The following is a 14,712-nucleotide window of genomic DNA, read 5'->3' as shown; positions in this document are numbered from 1 at the left end:
TCAAATGGTATTCAACATTCTGATATTTACATATTACACTATTTTATTATTTCTTCATATTACTAATATACATTTACTGGTCTGTTAAATAAATTGACTATATTATATATATACACAGTATTTCAATATTACATTATATAGACTGGTACGTTTACTGATATAATATGGACAATATTTACCGATATTTACTATATCTAACATAGCATTCGATTAGAGGGGAGGGGGTTATTGTTTTACTATATCGAATTAATACTTCGAATTTCCATAATTTTAAAATAGTTCGACTAACTTTTCTCCGAGCTGCGGTTTCAAACATCCAACGTTAGTTACGTCTCATGTGGACGATCCTGTAACGGCGTTGCATGATCGTGGATGGTTGAGAACCGTCTTGATAGCGGGCAACACGGGTGGTCTCCGGAGGCCGCGCCGTGGCGGAACGAGCAAATACGCCGTCGGCATTTTTGACGGTGAAATCCGACTAGGTGGGGTCCCGACGTACCCCGTGTCAGACGTCATTCTCGTGCCCTTCCCGCGTTGCTTTCCGATGAATACGCGTATCCTTGGTTCGCGCGAGACACGGAACCCGGGACACCCACCTCTTAGTCCGATCTTCTGAATGGTTTTGTGGCTCGGCCTGTCAGTTTCGAGTCTTGGGTCATCCGGTATATTAGGAGCCTTGGAATGTATGGATTTGACGATCTTTTTATTTTTTATTTTGGAAATCGTTCATTGATAGTTTAAAGGAATGTAGGATTTTCGATGCTCGATGTTGCTTGCGTTCGCTGTAGGAATTGTTTGGAACGAAATATCCGATGCGGGTCGTGTTTCGTTTCTTGTAATTTTGTACGGCGTGTTTAGTAATATAATATGGTATAATACGATAATGCTTTCGTTGCGAACAAAATTAACTTTGAGATTTGTTCTTTTTAACTACTTGTATGTAGTTGTATTATTCGTTATGTTTTATGTAAGTAAATGAATACATATTATTTTAAATATAAATACCAAAAATAAGTGCAAACGTAAATAACATGTAAAATGCATACATGTTTATATTATTTATACATTTACGTATATTATCATATTTACATATATTCATATGTATTCATATCAAAATATAAATATGTATTTATCATAAAATGAATGCATAATAATATGTAAAAGAATACATGTTATTATATATTATTTATGCATTTATACATATATTCATATAAAACTATAAATATGCAATCATCATTAAATGAATACATAATAACATGTAAAATGAATACACAATAATATGTAAAATGAATACATATTATTATATATTATTTGTGTATTTATATATATTATTATTTTTACATCCATTCATATGTATTCATTTTACCTATACTGATTTATATACATCATTATTTTTCATCATTTATTGTCATTCACATGTACCATCATTTTTCCATATATTCATATGTATTCACTTTACATACATATTATCATATATGTATTTATTTCTCAGTTAAACATTTTTGCACATTATATTATAAAAGAAGCAAAGATGGAAATAAAATCTTTCATGGTATAATCAATTGAATTTACAAATAAGCGCTTCCTTATTTGTTTGACTTTTCTCAATCTTCAATGTTGAAATATTGTGGCTTCTTTGGGAGGAGAGAAAATATGTTTCTATTAGCAATAATTATCTATATGAAAATCTTTGCTCATTCGAAGGAAACACGAACATAAAGGAGCTGAGGAAACTGATTTCGTAATGGATTTAGAGGGGGCGTGTTTTGTTTTATGGAACCGGTTTTAATGAAACCGATTTGCTTTTCGTTAATGAGCAATTTGTTCGCCTCTGCCGGAGAAATCAACTAAAATGATTGTATAAGAAACATGAGACTCAGCAGGTGGATAGTAAATAACCATACAGTGTCGTTTCGTTTAATGAATCTTATAGTTTATTTATTTGTTATTTTAGGAACTTATTAAAAATCTAATGCATATATTATATCCTTGTCAGTGTAACAGATGTACAACATAATGCTATTGGATTTAATTAACGTTGCAATTAATCTATATACATGTACAATATAGAGAGAAGTTAGAGAAGAAAAATTTGTTAATTATAACGCCATTTAATATAACGTCAATAGTAAGGTTTCATTTGAAAGATTTCATTTTGAATTGCAGCTTTTGTTTCAATCTTTTCTCCAATTTGCAGCCTGAAGTACTAATTCATTTCTTGAAAGAAAGTTTCATTATTGACATTTGTAATTAATAATATATAATCAATAATAATATAATAATTAATAACATAATGTACAATTATTTAGGAATATACATATAAAATTTAACACGAATATTACAAATGAAGTTTGTTACACTTAGTTCTACTTGCTTTATATATATAATTTTATTATATTAACTGGCACTATTGTTTGCAGATTTATAAAATCTTTTTTCTTGACATTTCTGTATGCTATAGATATATATATAATAAAACTATATATATATGTATATATATAGTTTGTTATTATTATTTATATATATATAGTTTTGTGTGTATATATACAAAACTGATATAACTAAACCTAACAAACCTAACCTAATCTAACAAACTATTTCCATTCTATTTCTATAACTATTCTATTTCTATTTCTATTTCTATAACATATAAAATACAATTAACAATTTTAAATGGATAAACGATGCGGTATAATTGCAAAGCAGTTTCTACACCTTAACCAGTGAGAAGCTACAAATATCTATAAATATCGTCTAATAATAAAATAGTATAAATTACGTTTTAAATATGTGCAATTTACAAGCAAACAATCTGTCCAATTGCAAACCACAGAATAATTAGCATGAAACGTTCCGTGTTACGATTAATACGTTTAAACGATACGGACGGTGAACGTGTAATGACTCGTTCCGACAAGATCGATGGGGTTGTCGTGTACGTGACAGCGAGGGCGACGGTTGCGACCCATAACAGAGCTATTTCCATGTCTTCTTCGGCGAACGCTTTCATTGGTATCCTGCCAGAAATTTTTCCCGGTAGGTATATATCCGTAAAGCTATAGAAACGTGTGTTACGACACCGGGCCAGCTCTCGATGTTTCTCTTCGAGGAATCGTCTTGAGCATAAACATTACCAGGCCGTCGAAAGCTTAAAGTGGCACGAGTCGCGAATAAAGCAACCGGCCAATCCCCCTGATGGTCTGCCTCGTGACTCTGGTCAGCCGCGGTTCCAGCCAACTGAAAAGGGTCCAGGTAGTGAGTTCGCCCTTTGAAGAAAGACAACTGCGTTCCAAACCTGTATTTTAGACGCGGCATTCTTTGACGAATTACCAGAAATTACCAGAAACTATCGTACCAACTAAATACACCCGAGGAAACGCCGGAATAGGCTGTATATTTTCTTTTCTTTTCTTTTCCTTTGGTCTTCATTTTTTCTCTCCTTTTTTCTTTTTTTTTTGCAGTATGCGGAATAACGTAGAAATGCGTTGGTAAGAATAAGAAATTTTCAAACGTACGATACTTGGCTGTTTAGTCTGGGGCACTTGACTCCTTGTTCTTTTTTACCCTTGGATGGTCAAACAGAAATATTGGGTTGACAACTAAGAGATTGCGGATCTTGTCATTAGGTGGTATTGACAAAATCCGCAATCACTTAGTTGTCAACCCAATAACAATGGATAGCACAATGACGAAAGAGAAGCAAACAGAGATTCGTTTCATTTATTAAGCAGTAGCTACGTACATGAACATTATTTTGTATATTTTGTGTATTATGTATTTGTATATGTATGTGTATTTGGTATATTATGTGTTATATATTAATCACTGTGTTTTATAAAAAATCTTAGCATACATTTAAAATGAAAAATAACATAAGAACATAGAGATGGTAGAAATATAAGAAATAAACATAGGTATAATAATAATACAAATATAAATTAATAATAAATATAAGATAAGAAAAAACATAAAAACAAAGTGTCTACCTAAGTGGTAAATAAATCGCGCAGTTAAAATATCGTAAGGATCGTTTGAAGATTCGATAAATAAAATTTTATCAATTAACCCGGGTTTCAAAAGCTTCTTCTTGCACATGTGTCTCGTTAGACAATTTTCTCTGATTGAGATTCACGTGACGCGTATGGTATTTTTTGATGGTAGAAGGCGGAAGGTTGCAAAAAGAGTTGACCTACACCTCGGAAGCACTGGGCGAAGCAGCCGCCTCGACGCATCAGCTGGTGATTCAAACACCAAGGCATCCCGGGGCGAATATCTTGCACCCTGCCGCACTCAAGGAACACTTAGAAATCCTGAAGGCGGCCACGCAGGTCACCGTACACCTGTTCGACACGTAAGTTCATTTTTTATTTTCTTCTCTTTTTCTTTCTCTTACTCTTTTCTCTTGTTCGCTCCACCGTTTCGCCAGACACGTGGAAATGTATACGAAGTTGGCGGAGAAGGACCACGAATTTTCATTTGAATCTGCATAGGACAAACTGTTGAATTCGTATATCGAATGAAATTTTCTTATAATATGTAAGGCGAGTGATCTCGAATTTTACTGAATTATAAGGTACGAATCAACGACATACTCTTAAAGATAGGAATTTTTCATATATATATGTGATGTGCTATATATAATACTAATAATAAATACCATGATATTATAGTAATATTGTAAAATGTATATTTTTATAGTATATTTTACAATATCGTAAATATTGTATTGTAATATTGTAAAATGTAAAATGTATATTTATATAGTACATTTTACAATATTGTAAATATTGTATTGTGATATTGTAAAATGTAAAATGCATATATATCTAGTACATTTTACAATATATAGTATATATAGTATATTGTACAACATTGTAAATATTTATTGTAATATTGTAAAATATAAAATGTATACATATATATATTACTTACAATTAGCATTTTTCTTGAAATAGAGGAATCTTCTTAGTCTCTTTATTAATATGAAAGAATCTTTTCAGTCTTTTTTCTACAAACTATGTTTAGTGCATGCTAAATATATTATATATAGTACATTTTACAATATTACTTACAATTAGCTTTTTCTTTTTCTTTCTTTTTACCACATTGGAAGAATCTTCTTAGTCTTTCTACTAATCAGTCAGAATCTGTTTGCAGTCTTCCTTATCGACTTGAAAGAAAGTTTCTCATCTCTGAGACTCATATGCCCTGAATTTTCTATTATTTCATATCAGCTGTTACAGATCAATTTTATCGCGTCGCACGATATTCTGCGATATTGTCGTCGATCCTTTTATCCATAACTTCACTTGTCCCAAATTTCATTTGTTTCCATCTCCAGAATTTCTTCCCATTCCAAACTATCCTGCCGGGAATAAGCAGAAGTTAACTTTCCATCAATTTATTAACACTTTACCGACCGCTCTGTTTCGGTTTAGACTCTCTAATATCATTCTTTTCGTTCATCGCGAATGGTAAGTTTTTCAAATTGGTATAAAACTGTGGGAGCTTACAAAGCAACGAACTGAACAAGATACCTTAGTACTAAATAACAAATTACTGCTCAAATAATGAGAAAGATTGTCTGCGGCAAAAAGCCGATTAATAGGCTATCGGTCGGTAAGCGTCGGCGACAGAAACCAATTAATAGACTATCGGTCGGTAAAGTGTTAAAACTCGCAGTATAATTTCATGGTTATAGAACGAGTTTCTGGTTAAGAGTGCAGCACGGTTGTAACAGGTTGGTCGTGTAATTAATAATATACGATTCGTAACGATGGTTTACGTTATCCTCTGAGAAAGAAAAAAAAAGAAAAGAAAACGAATGAACATATAAAAATTGAAATTGATTTGCCTGGAAATAAAACGTGAATATGTAAATACCGCACGATTTGCCTATTTTCCAAAGACTTCGTAGACACCCTGTGAGTGGCGAGGAGACGGCGAAGAACAACGATTGCCATCGTTTCGATGGTGTTCGCAAGAGTCGATTCCTTGCCGCTGTTATCGGCGAGACGGTGGTTAAAGGGATGCAAAACTTGTTGTATTCATGAATGCATGCTTTCTGTGTCGTTTGCAGCGAGTGGAGGCTGAAAGACATGTGTTACGCGCTGAACATACCCAACTTCGACATGCACTACATCGACCAGGTAATTTAGAGCTACCACTTTATCTAGATATAAGTAGATACGCGATGTCACGTTCGTGTTCGTTGGCTGTTCAACTGTTCAGGTATTCGACGCGTGAACCACTCTATCGCGTTATCGTGCGTGCACTGTGACTCTTTCGATTTCTCATTAGGAAATTCTGAAACTAGCGATGGCTACGATAGCTACGAGACGAAGAGTAAGCTCGAGGAGCAGACAATGCTTTTCACATTTATTCATTTAGATCTTTCCTTTGTACTAGATGCAAGGAAATTTTGTTTAAAATATTACAAATGTTACGGTATAATTATACAATGTTATATATTACAATATAATAATATTGCAATATTATGACGATATTATATTATTACACATTACAATATTATGAGAAAATTTGATCACAATTATATGATTTCCATCCATCATACAATCACTTGCTGTTTTCTGGATTTTTTCTTTGCATTAGATGCATGGAAATTTTGTTTAATATATTACAAATGTTACGGTATAATAATATATGTTACAATATAATTAATGTTACAATATTACGAAACTTATGAATATTATATTATTACACATTACAATATTATGAGACTCATGGATATTATATTATTACACATTATAATATTATGAGACTTATGGATATTATATTATTACACATTACAATATTATGGCAAACATATTAGTGTAATCATGTTCAATAATTAACTGAATCATTTGGTGCCAATTATATGACTTCGGCCCATTATAAAATCACTTGCAGTTTTATGGATTTTTTCTTTGCATTAGATGCAAGGGAAAGTTATTTAAAGTATTATAAATATTACAGTATAATAATACAACATTATATATTACTATATTATGACAAACACAATAGTACAATCATGTTCAATAATTAACTGAATTATTTGGTACCAATTATATGACTTCGACCCATCGTAAAATCAGTTGCTGTTTTATGTGATTCCTTACAATGAATTTACGATTCAAGTGAGCTACTTATTGCCAGGCAAACTAAAATATCCACGATTTTATATTATGAAATAAAGTTAGCATTTATGTCGAATATCGAAATGGTAATCGCGCGGAGAAAGAAAGTCTCGACTGCAATTTTGTTGAATTTCGGATACGTTGTAGGTGGGCGGGGAGACGAGCAAATGTTTTGACAAAAAGAAAACGATACTTTACATTTATTACAATTTAAGAGTTTGACTTGATTAAAAATGTGTTTGACGAAAAGAACATATCACTTGTTACATTACGTTTACTTCGATACAAGATATTAAAAATGAAATTCTATATGCATTTGCACAGAATTGCCATCCTAATATCGGTAAGGTATGGTTAGATTAGGTATGGCTAGGTTAGGTTAAGTTATATCAGATTAGGTTAGGTTAGGTTAGATTAGGTATGACTAGGTTAGGTTAAGTTATATGAGATTATATTAGGTTAGGTTAGATTAGGTATGGCTAGGTTAGGTTAAGTTATATGAGATTAGATTAGGTTAGGTTAGATTAGGTTAGATTCAATGGGTGGCTCAAAAGATCTAACCTAACTTGACTTTTGACCTACGATCGTTCTACGACTGGAACAAAGTGTATGTTGCTCAAGACCCTCTACAATATATCTCAAGGTCAAAATCACTAGAGTCAAGGCTATTGTAATTACGTAATGTCAAAAGTACATCATAATAACTAAACTGCGGACTTCTATGCGTTTTTTCAAAATTTAAAGGTGCAAACACGAAATATTTGAAGTATAGTATCTGTTATGATATTTGATCCTCGTTCGTTCCTCAGTTTTGCAATTGAACGTGTCCTTAGTGCGTCAGATTCACACAATGGCGAAACATCGATGAAATGAAAAGATAAATAATTCATGTTGCTATTCGTGTCGTTAGCATACAATTCATCGCGTGTCAAAGTCAACAAGTTTCAGGAAAATTGTTGTATAAGTGGTCAAACGATACAATTTTTTACCAGAGAAATGTGCAAAATTGACACGAGGGACCGGCGAGAGTCAGACGATGAAACAAATCTCCGTTTAAGCTTTGTTTCCTTAATTGTGTTCATAAGAATCTGAATTTGCATAAATATCCACTGTCTAATCGCAACGATCATTTTTGCCTGAGTAAGCAAGCGTACAGTCGCTTATGGACTATGAACAGAGACATATTAATAATATTTAGAATCTATGTAAAATCATGGTAAAACAAATTCTCATGGTAATCTGTGTAAATTTATGGTAAAATCCCACTGATGATTCTCGTAGTCATCATCAACAATCCTTAGCAATAGCTCGTGAGCTTAAACGAACAACAAAAGAAAGAGAACAAAATCCCCTTAGGTTCCATTTCTAAAAATATGAAATAGTTGAATATATTATATATTGTATTTTATATCTGTATATTGTATATCTGTATTTTATATCTATATATTATATCTGTATATCTGTATCTATATATTTATATTATATATTGTATTTTACATATATTATATATTATTATATGTTATATTATATAGATATATAAATAATAAATATATTTAAATATAATTTAAATATAAATATATAGTATAATATAATTTAATATATAATATAATATAATATAATAGAATAGAATAGAATAAAATAGAATATATAATTTAATATATTATAATATCCAATTTAATATATAATATAATAGAATAGAATAGAATAGAATAGAATAGAATAAAATAGAATAGAATAGAATAAAATAGAATATATAATTTAATATATTATAATATTCAATTTAATATATAATATAATATAATAGAATAGAATAGAATAGAATAGAATATATAATTTAATATATTATAATATTTGGTTTAATATATCATTTTATATAATATAATAGAATATAATATATAATCTAATATAATTTAATTTAATATATAACTCAAATATAAATTTGAATATAATAATTTATATTACATTTATAATTCTACATATACATAGAATATATATATATATGTTCATAGGTGTTCGTGAAAATACGTTTTCCTTGTAATCTAGCAACGACGCGAACGAAGGCGACGCGTAACGTTAAACGGATCGAAAGATTCTCACAGTTTAGTTTAATAGGAGAAGCTTAAGGGAAAATCGTGGTCATCGCTAGGCGTAGCACGTATCCGCGGCGGATCTGTTCGTTCGTGTCCTGGAGTCCAGTCACCATGTCGCAGCGTCGTTCCCCAACGACTCACGTACAGTCGTAAACGTCGAAAATTGAATACGACGCTTGAAAAGCCGAACAAACGTCGCGCCGGTTTGCACGTACAAAGTCGCACGCTCGTTTCCGCGCGCTCACGCGTGCTACATCGTTTCTTGCGCGCCGCTAACGAGCGGACGCGTTAGACGCGTTTCGAGCGGCTGGGAAAAGGGAAAAGCACGAAATTACCTCAGCGTGAGAGACGCCGCGACGTCGGACGCGCCGCTTCCGCGATGTTACCAGCGCGAGTTTCACCGCACCGCACCAAAGTAGCAGTTAAGGAGGAGACAAAACTGTTCGGATAATGGAATTTTCAGATAATGGACAGTAGAAAGATAATAGAACAATAGAAATACGGATTAAGATTGATCGGTAGTTTCTTTAAATTTTTATGGATGTCATATGTTTTTGGCTGCCAAATCAGATAACTCTTTCAACACAAGTAACCACACAGAGTGTGGTTATTCTTCTTGCATTTCCAAAAATTAAATTTTTTGAGTGTCACGAATGCCTTAATATGAGGAAGCACCTCTTCTCTTACCATCTCCATTTGCTCTTTCCATTTGGATGAAATCGTCGTTATTAGACTGCAGATTTCCATGCAATTAAACTGGGTCCAAATATTCAATTTATAGGAATTGCAAGAAATACGTGGTATGATATACGCAGAGAGAAATTTCAATGAAAAAGGAAGAAAGAAATTGAAGGATCGAATATGAGATTTCTAGGGATTGCGGATTTTTATGCAATTAAATCGTGTCCAAATATTTAAGAAAATTCGCTTGATGTATGTAGACTTCTGTAACTGACTGTAGTTCTAAAGAAACTCCGAGGATCGACCAACATCCGCGCGATTCATTATGTTTCAATCTCGAAGTTTCTGTTGAATGATAGATGTTCCGGTATGCAGGAATTGCCTGAAGTAACAACCGTCTAAATCACACGGCGGTCTCCTGTATCTCAGACAAACAGGAATATTATTATCCCAGCGCTTATGTACAGGATGTTTCACTTTTAACGCGACCGCGTCCTCTTATCCCTGTTCACTGGATCTCATCGATTTACAATGGCAGACAAGATTGCTGTTTAACACGAATAACCTAATTGAAACTATATATATATATGTCAGTTGTGTATAAAATATATTTATAGAGGTATGCACTCGTGTAATTCGTAAAGTTCTAGGAGATTTAACTGTGCGAAGTTTTTATTTCATGGTTTGAATTAATCGAGGTTTGTACCCTGTACGTATACAACCGAGACGAATACCTTTGTCTGCCTGGTTGCCGTGACGCAGGCACTTTTCTTCGCCAAAATTGCTTTCCTGATTTTAGGTATAGATTTCATATTTGAAGAATAGTTTTTGGCAATATTCGAATGGCAAATTATTTGGGCTACTGATACTTTTATATTTGATATAAAAATGTTCGATACTGGAATTTTAAACCAACAGAAGTTGACGCGTAAACCGACATTTTGTAGATCTTGGGGCGGGATTTCGAATTGTCTTTGTTCTGTCACTTTATAAATCAATCACAATGGTTTGAAGAGATGGTTGGATAGAAATAAAAAACGCGAAAATGCACGACGTAAACGAGTCATTATCAAGGATACAGACATATACAGTTACGCACAGTATCCGCTGCAATTAACACGATAGACTGGTGATAAGTAGACAGCGGATGTTTGTGCATTTTTCGGAAATTTAAGATTCCAAAAATCGATAGAGTGCGTGTAACATGCAAAAGTGTATACAATATTTAAAATACAGCACTTACTATGATGTTCGATAGACGAGACAAATTTCTATTTAGATAACGTTTCTTTAATTGTGTTCACAAAACTATAGAACTGTGTTTAAATTTATCATACGCGTGTAAGCGCTAGATCGATTCTTAACTAAACACGTTCGAACTCTGTTTTCTTGAAAATAAATCCTTAAACGGAAAGATTATTTATTTTACATCTTTTACCTACTTTCGCTTCTATGATGACATCTTATCGATCGTTTACTCGTACCAGTCGGTAATTAACCATACGGTAATTAGTATACTCGATAAACGTTCAAACTCGATTTTCTCGAAAATTAAACCTTAAATGACAACATTTTATTGCACATTTTGTTCTTATTTTTTCCAAAGGAATCACCTCGTGTTCGCTTGTACGTGTTATTCGCTCGCGCCCTGTATATGTATGTATAGAAATATATCGAATATATGTTTGCAACGAGTATCTTGTAACTTCTATATAGATTTTCAAATTGGTTTCAAATTTCACCGTGTCACGTTACAGTGTCAATAAACCGTGAAACGTTTTATAGAGTACGTGTTCGTACGTATACGAGTCGAAGAGCTGCCACGAATTCAACGTAGATGATTCGTAGCAAAATTTCACCTTGTTTCATTTTCGTTCAAACTAAAAATTTCTTCTCTCACACAAAGTACCTTCGATCACGCAGCAAACGTGTGTTAAATCGCCGCTCAAACCTACGATTCGTCGACTGAACGTGCAGTTGAAGTGAAAGCCTGTGTAATCGCGTTAGTTGGAAAAATGAAACAGTCGATGGGCAAAAAACGAGCTTAACGCGTTCTCGATTAAATTCGTGGTCGCGTTACTCGACCAGACCACCGCGACGATGGTGTAACAAATGTCCGCTAGGTTCCTCGAATCCTATCCAAATTCATATTATTCGTAAATCAAGGGGGCCGAAAAAACGAAACGCTTGGCTGGAGAGACCGCCCTATTCGAGTTTCCGAGAACACACAGGTGGCCTCCCATAATGCCTTCCTACCAAGAAAAACCTTATGGCGATCGTTAGTGTCCACTATCGAAGAAAAGGAGAAATAATCGTAAATCGGTGCCGGGAACGTAGCATTCGTCATCCAATAATCCATTAAATACATCAGAGCATGACAATTTCTTTCGTCTAACGCTGCTAAGGAAAATTCTTCCGCGCTGATGGCTGATCGTTAGACCGCCGATTTTTTTCCCTTCCTCGGACATTCCATGGGTTCGAAAGTGCGCGTGATATGCAAAAGTATGCGAAATATCGGAAGCGTCGTATCTCTTACGATATTTCCTAGGGACAAGCAAATTTCTCTGTGGATTTCAGTTTTTTAATTATATTCTATAATATAATTATGTGTAATTGTATAATTACATACAATATAATTATATTAAATTATATTTCAAGACATGAATGTACATAAATATCTGTCATGATTACTACGTAGCTACGGTGTTGAACCGCCATCACTGTGATGATGTGATCGATTACTCGAACTCGCCGAATCGATAATTTCCGCGATATATCGCTCAGTCCTCGCTTTGTCTTCTCTCAATCTTCCAATTTCTCTCGTATCTGTCATTGATCTGTTCGACGAATGATTCGAATTCCTGAACAAGCATCGGCATACGCGATTGTATGTAAAGAAATTGAAAAGATGTCGCGTGATTTGTTTGTAGTTCGATATAAATAGATTTCGCGCGAGCTTTTCTCGTTAGATATAAATACCGTGGACCAGTTTCTAACCAATTTTTAATTGCAGATCTTCGATAGAATTATACCATGCGCCATCATTACACCCCTCGATTGTTTCTGGGAAGGTAGCAAGCTCTTAGGACCGGACTCTCCTGTGTATATACCGTAAGTATCATACATATAATGTGTGTATAAATATATGAGTATATAAATAAGTAAAATTGAATGAAAAAAGTAAACAAAGTATAATTAAATTAAACGAATGAGAAATAAGATAAATGTATATAAATGAATAGGAAACAATAAACGAAACAAAATATTGGGTTGGTAACTAAGTGATTGCGGATCTTGTCATTCGGTGGTAATGACAAAATCCGCAATCACTTAGTTGCCAACCTAACCTAACCTCAATAGTAGAAGAGATATATGTAGATATTTACATATAACGTATAACCTTTTTTTTATATATATATGTTATATAAAATTTACACATGTGCAGTGTCAATATCGTCGCGTAGACTTCGAAATGTTTCATTTCATCTCATCAATATCTCAGTCTAACCATTAGACCACGGATTTCTATGAAACTCACTTGTCCATGGATATAACAGAAAATACGAAAACTGGTATTGAAAATTCGTCTACCTATGAAATATCAGATAAGCCATTATACTCTTGATATTTGATACGTTATTATACATATTTATATATTATACACTTTCTATAAATTGTTCGCACTCTACGTAATAATATTGGGTTGGCAACTAAGTGATTGCGGATTTTGTCATGACCACCTAATGGTAATATATATAACAATGTATAATAATATATATAATATAACAATATAAATGTTTCTCATAAATGCATGGGATTCCGTAGTCTATTAATCATTATCAATATATCGTTCTACAAAGAGAAATAAATAGATGTATATATATATATATATATATATATATATATATATATATATATATATATATATATATAGAGAGAGAGAGAGAGAGAGAGAGAGAGAGAGAGTGAAGTGGTTCATTTCGCCTTTGAATTATTTTTTCCACGGTAGCGGCACGCAGATGCACAAGCCAGTGCACTGGACGAATCTCAATCCATTGTGGATGCTGGACGAGATGAAGAAACTGCAGTTCATGTTTCCCTTCAAAACTCTGGAGGACTACATGAAGAGGGCCGGGATAACGAACGGCTACCAAAGCAAGCCCTGCCTCGACCCAGCGGACCCTGAGTGTCCGGAAACCGCGCCCAACAAAAAATCCCAGCAGGTAAGCAAGCAAGCAACCAGGCAACCAAGCAAGCAACCCAACAAACGCACCTTGTCTCCGAGATTGTAGTACCAGCGGAGCCGTGTGTCGACCGATTAAGGTGAAAGTCTTGGCGTGTAATTGTTGATACACGGGTAGTCCCGGCGCGTTTCGTGGCGTCGTCTTTTGATACCGACAAATTCGGATTAAATTGCGCAAAAAGGATGCTCGTAACAGTCGCTGTAAATTAGCTTGGTAAAAAGAAAAAAGAAAAAAAAGAAAAAAGAAAAAAAGAAGGAGGGTACCTTGGAATGTACGAGTTTTCTTGGCGTTCTTTCCTCCTTTTTATTTTTCTATCTTTCTTTCTTTTTTTTTTGTTTTTGTTTATTTCGTTTACTCGCACCGCGTTGTATTTCTTTCCTTTGGTTTTCTTTTTCTTTTTGTTTCTCTTTCTTTTCTCTTGCGTACGATTATCACGTTCTTCTCTCGTAGGTCAGCCGTAAACTGCGATGATTAGCAGAAGTAAAATCGCTGGCAACAGTAGTAGAGTGGTGTTTGACGACTCTGATGAGGCGAAATAGGGGTGAAAACATGGCTTGGCGA

The 14,712-nt window shown here is 33.7% G+C and overlaps 1 protein-coding gene across 2 annotated transcripts in view; it reads left to right on the top strand.

Moving 5' to 3' along the window:
* The window catches only part of ptc (protein patched), an 84,988-nt gene that overhangs the window by 45,173 nt on the left and 25,103 nt on the right, over window positions 1–14,712 (top strand). Inside the window, exons 3-6 of one of the 2 annotated variants that reach the window (XM_033349534.2) lie at window positions 4,162–4,351; window positions 6,080–6,149; window positions 12,921–13,018; window positions 13,917–14,130. In XM_033349534.2, coding sequence (XP_033205425.1) covers window positions 4,162–4,351; window positions 6,080–6,149; window positions 12,921–13,018; window positions 13,917–14,130 — 572 coding nt within the window. Of the gene's footprint in view, window positions 1–4,161; window positions 4,352–6,079; window positions 6,150–12,675; window positions 12,795–12,920; window positions 13,019–13,916; window positions 14,131–14,712 lie in introns of those variants that run through there. The other variant, XM_076625834.1, reaches the window with a different exon arrangement.

Source organism: Bombus vancouverensis, chromosome 17, assembly GCF_051014615.1.
Source record: "Bombus vancouverensis nearcticus chromosome 17, iyBomVanc1_principal, whole genome shotgun sequence".
In the NCBI taxonomy this organism is placed as follows: Eukaryota; Metazoa; Arthropoda; class Insecta; order Hymenoptera; family Apidae; genus Bombus; species Bombus vancouverensis.
The sequence above is the reverse complement of the archived record's forward strand: the minus strand, read 5'-3'. Positions and strand labels throughout refer to the sequence as shown.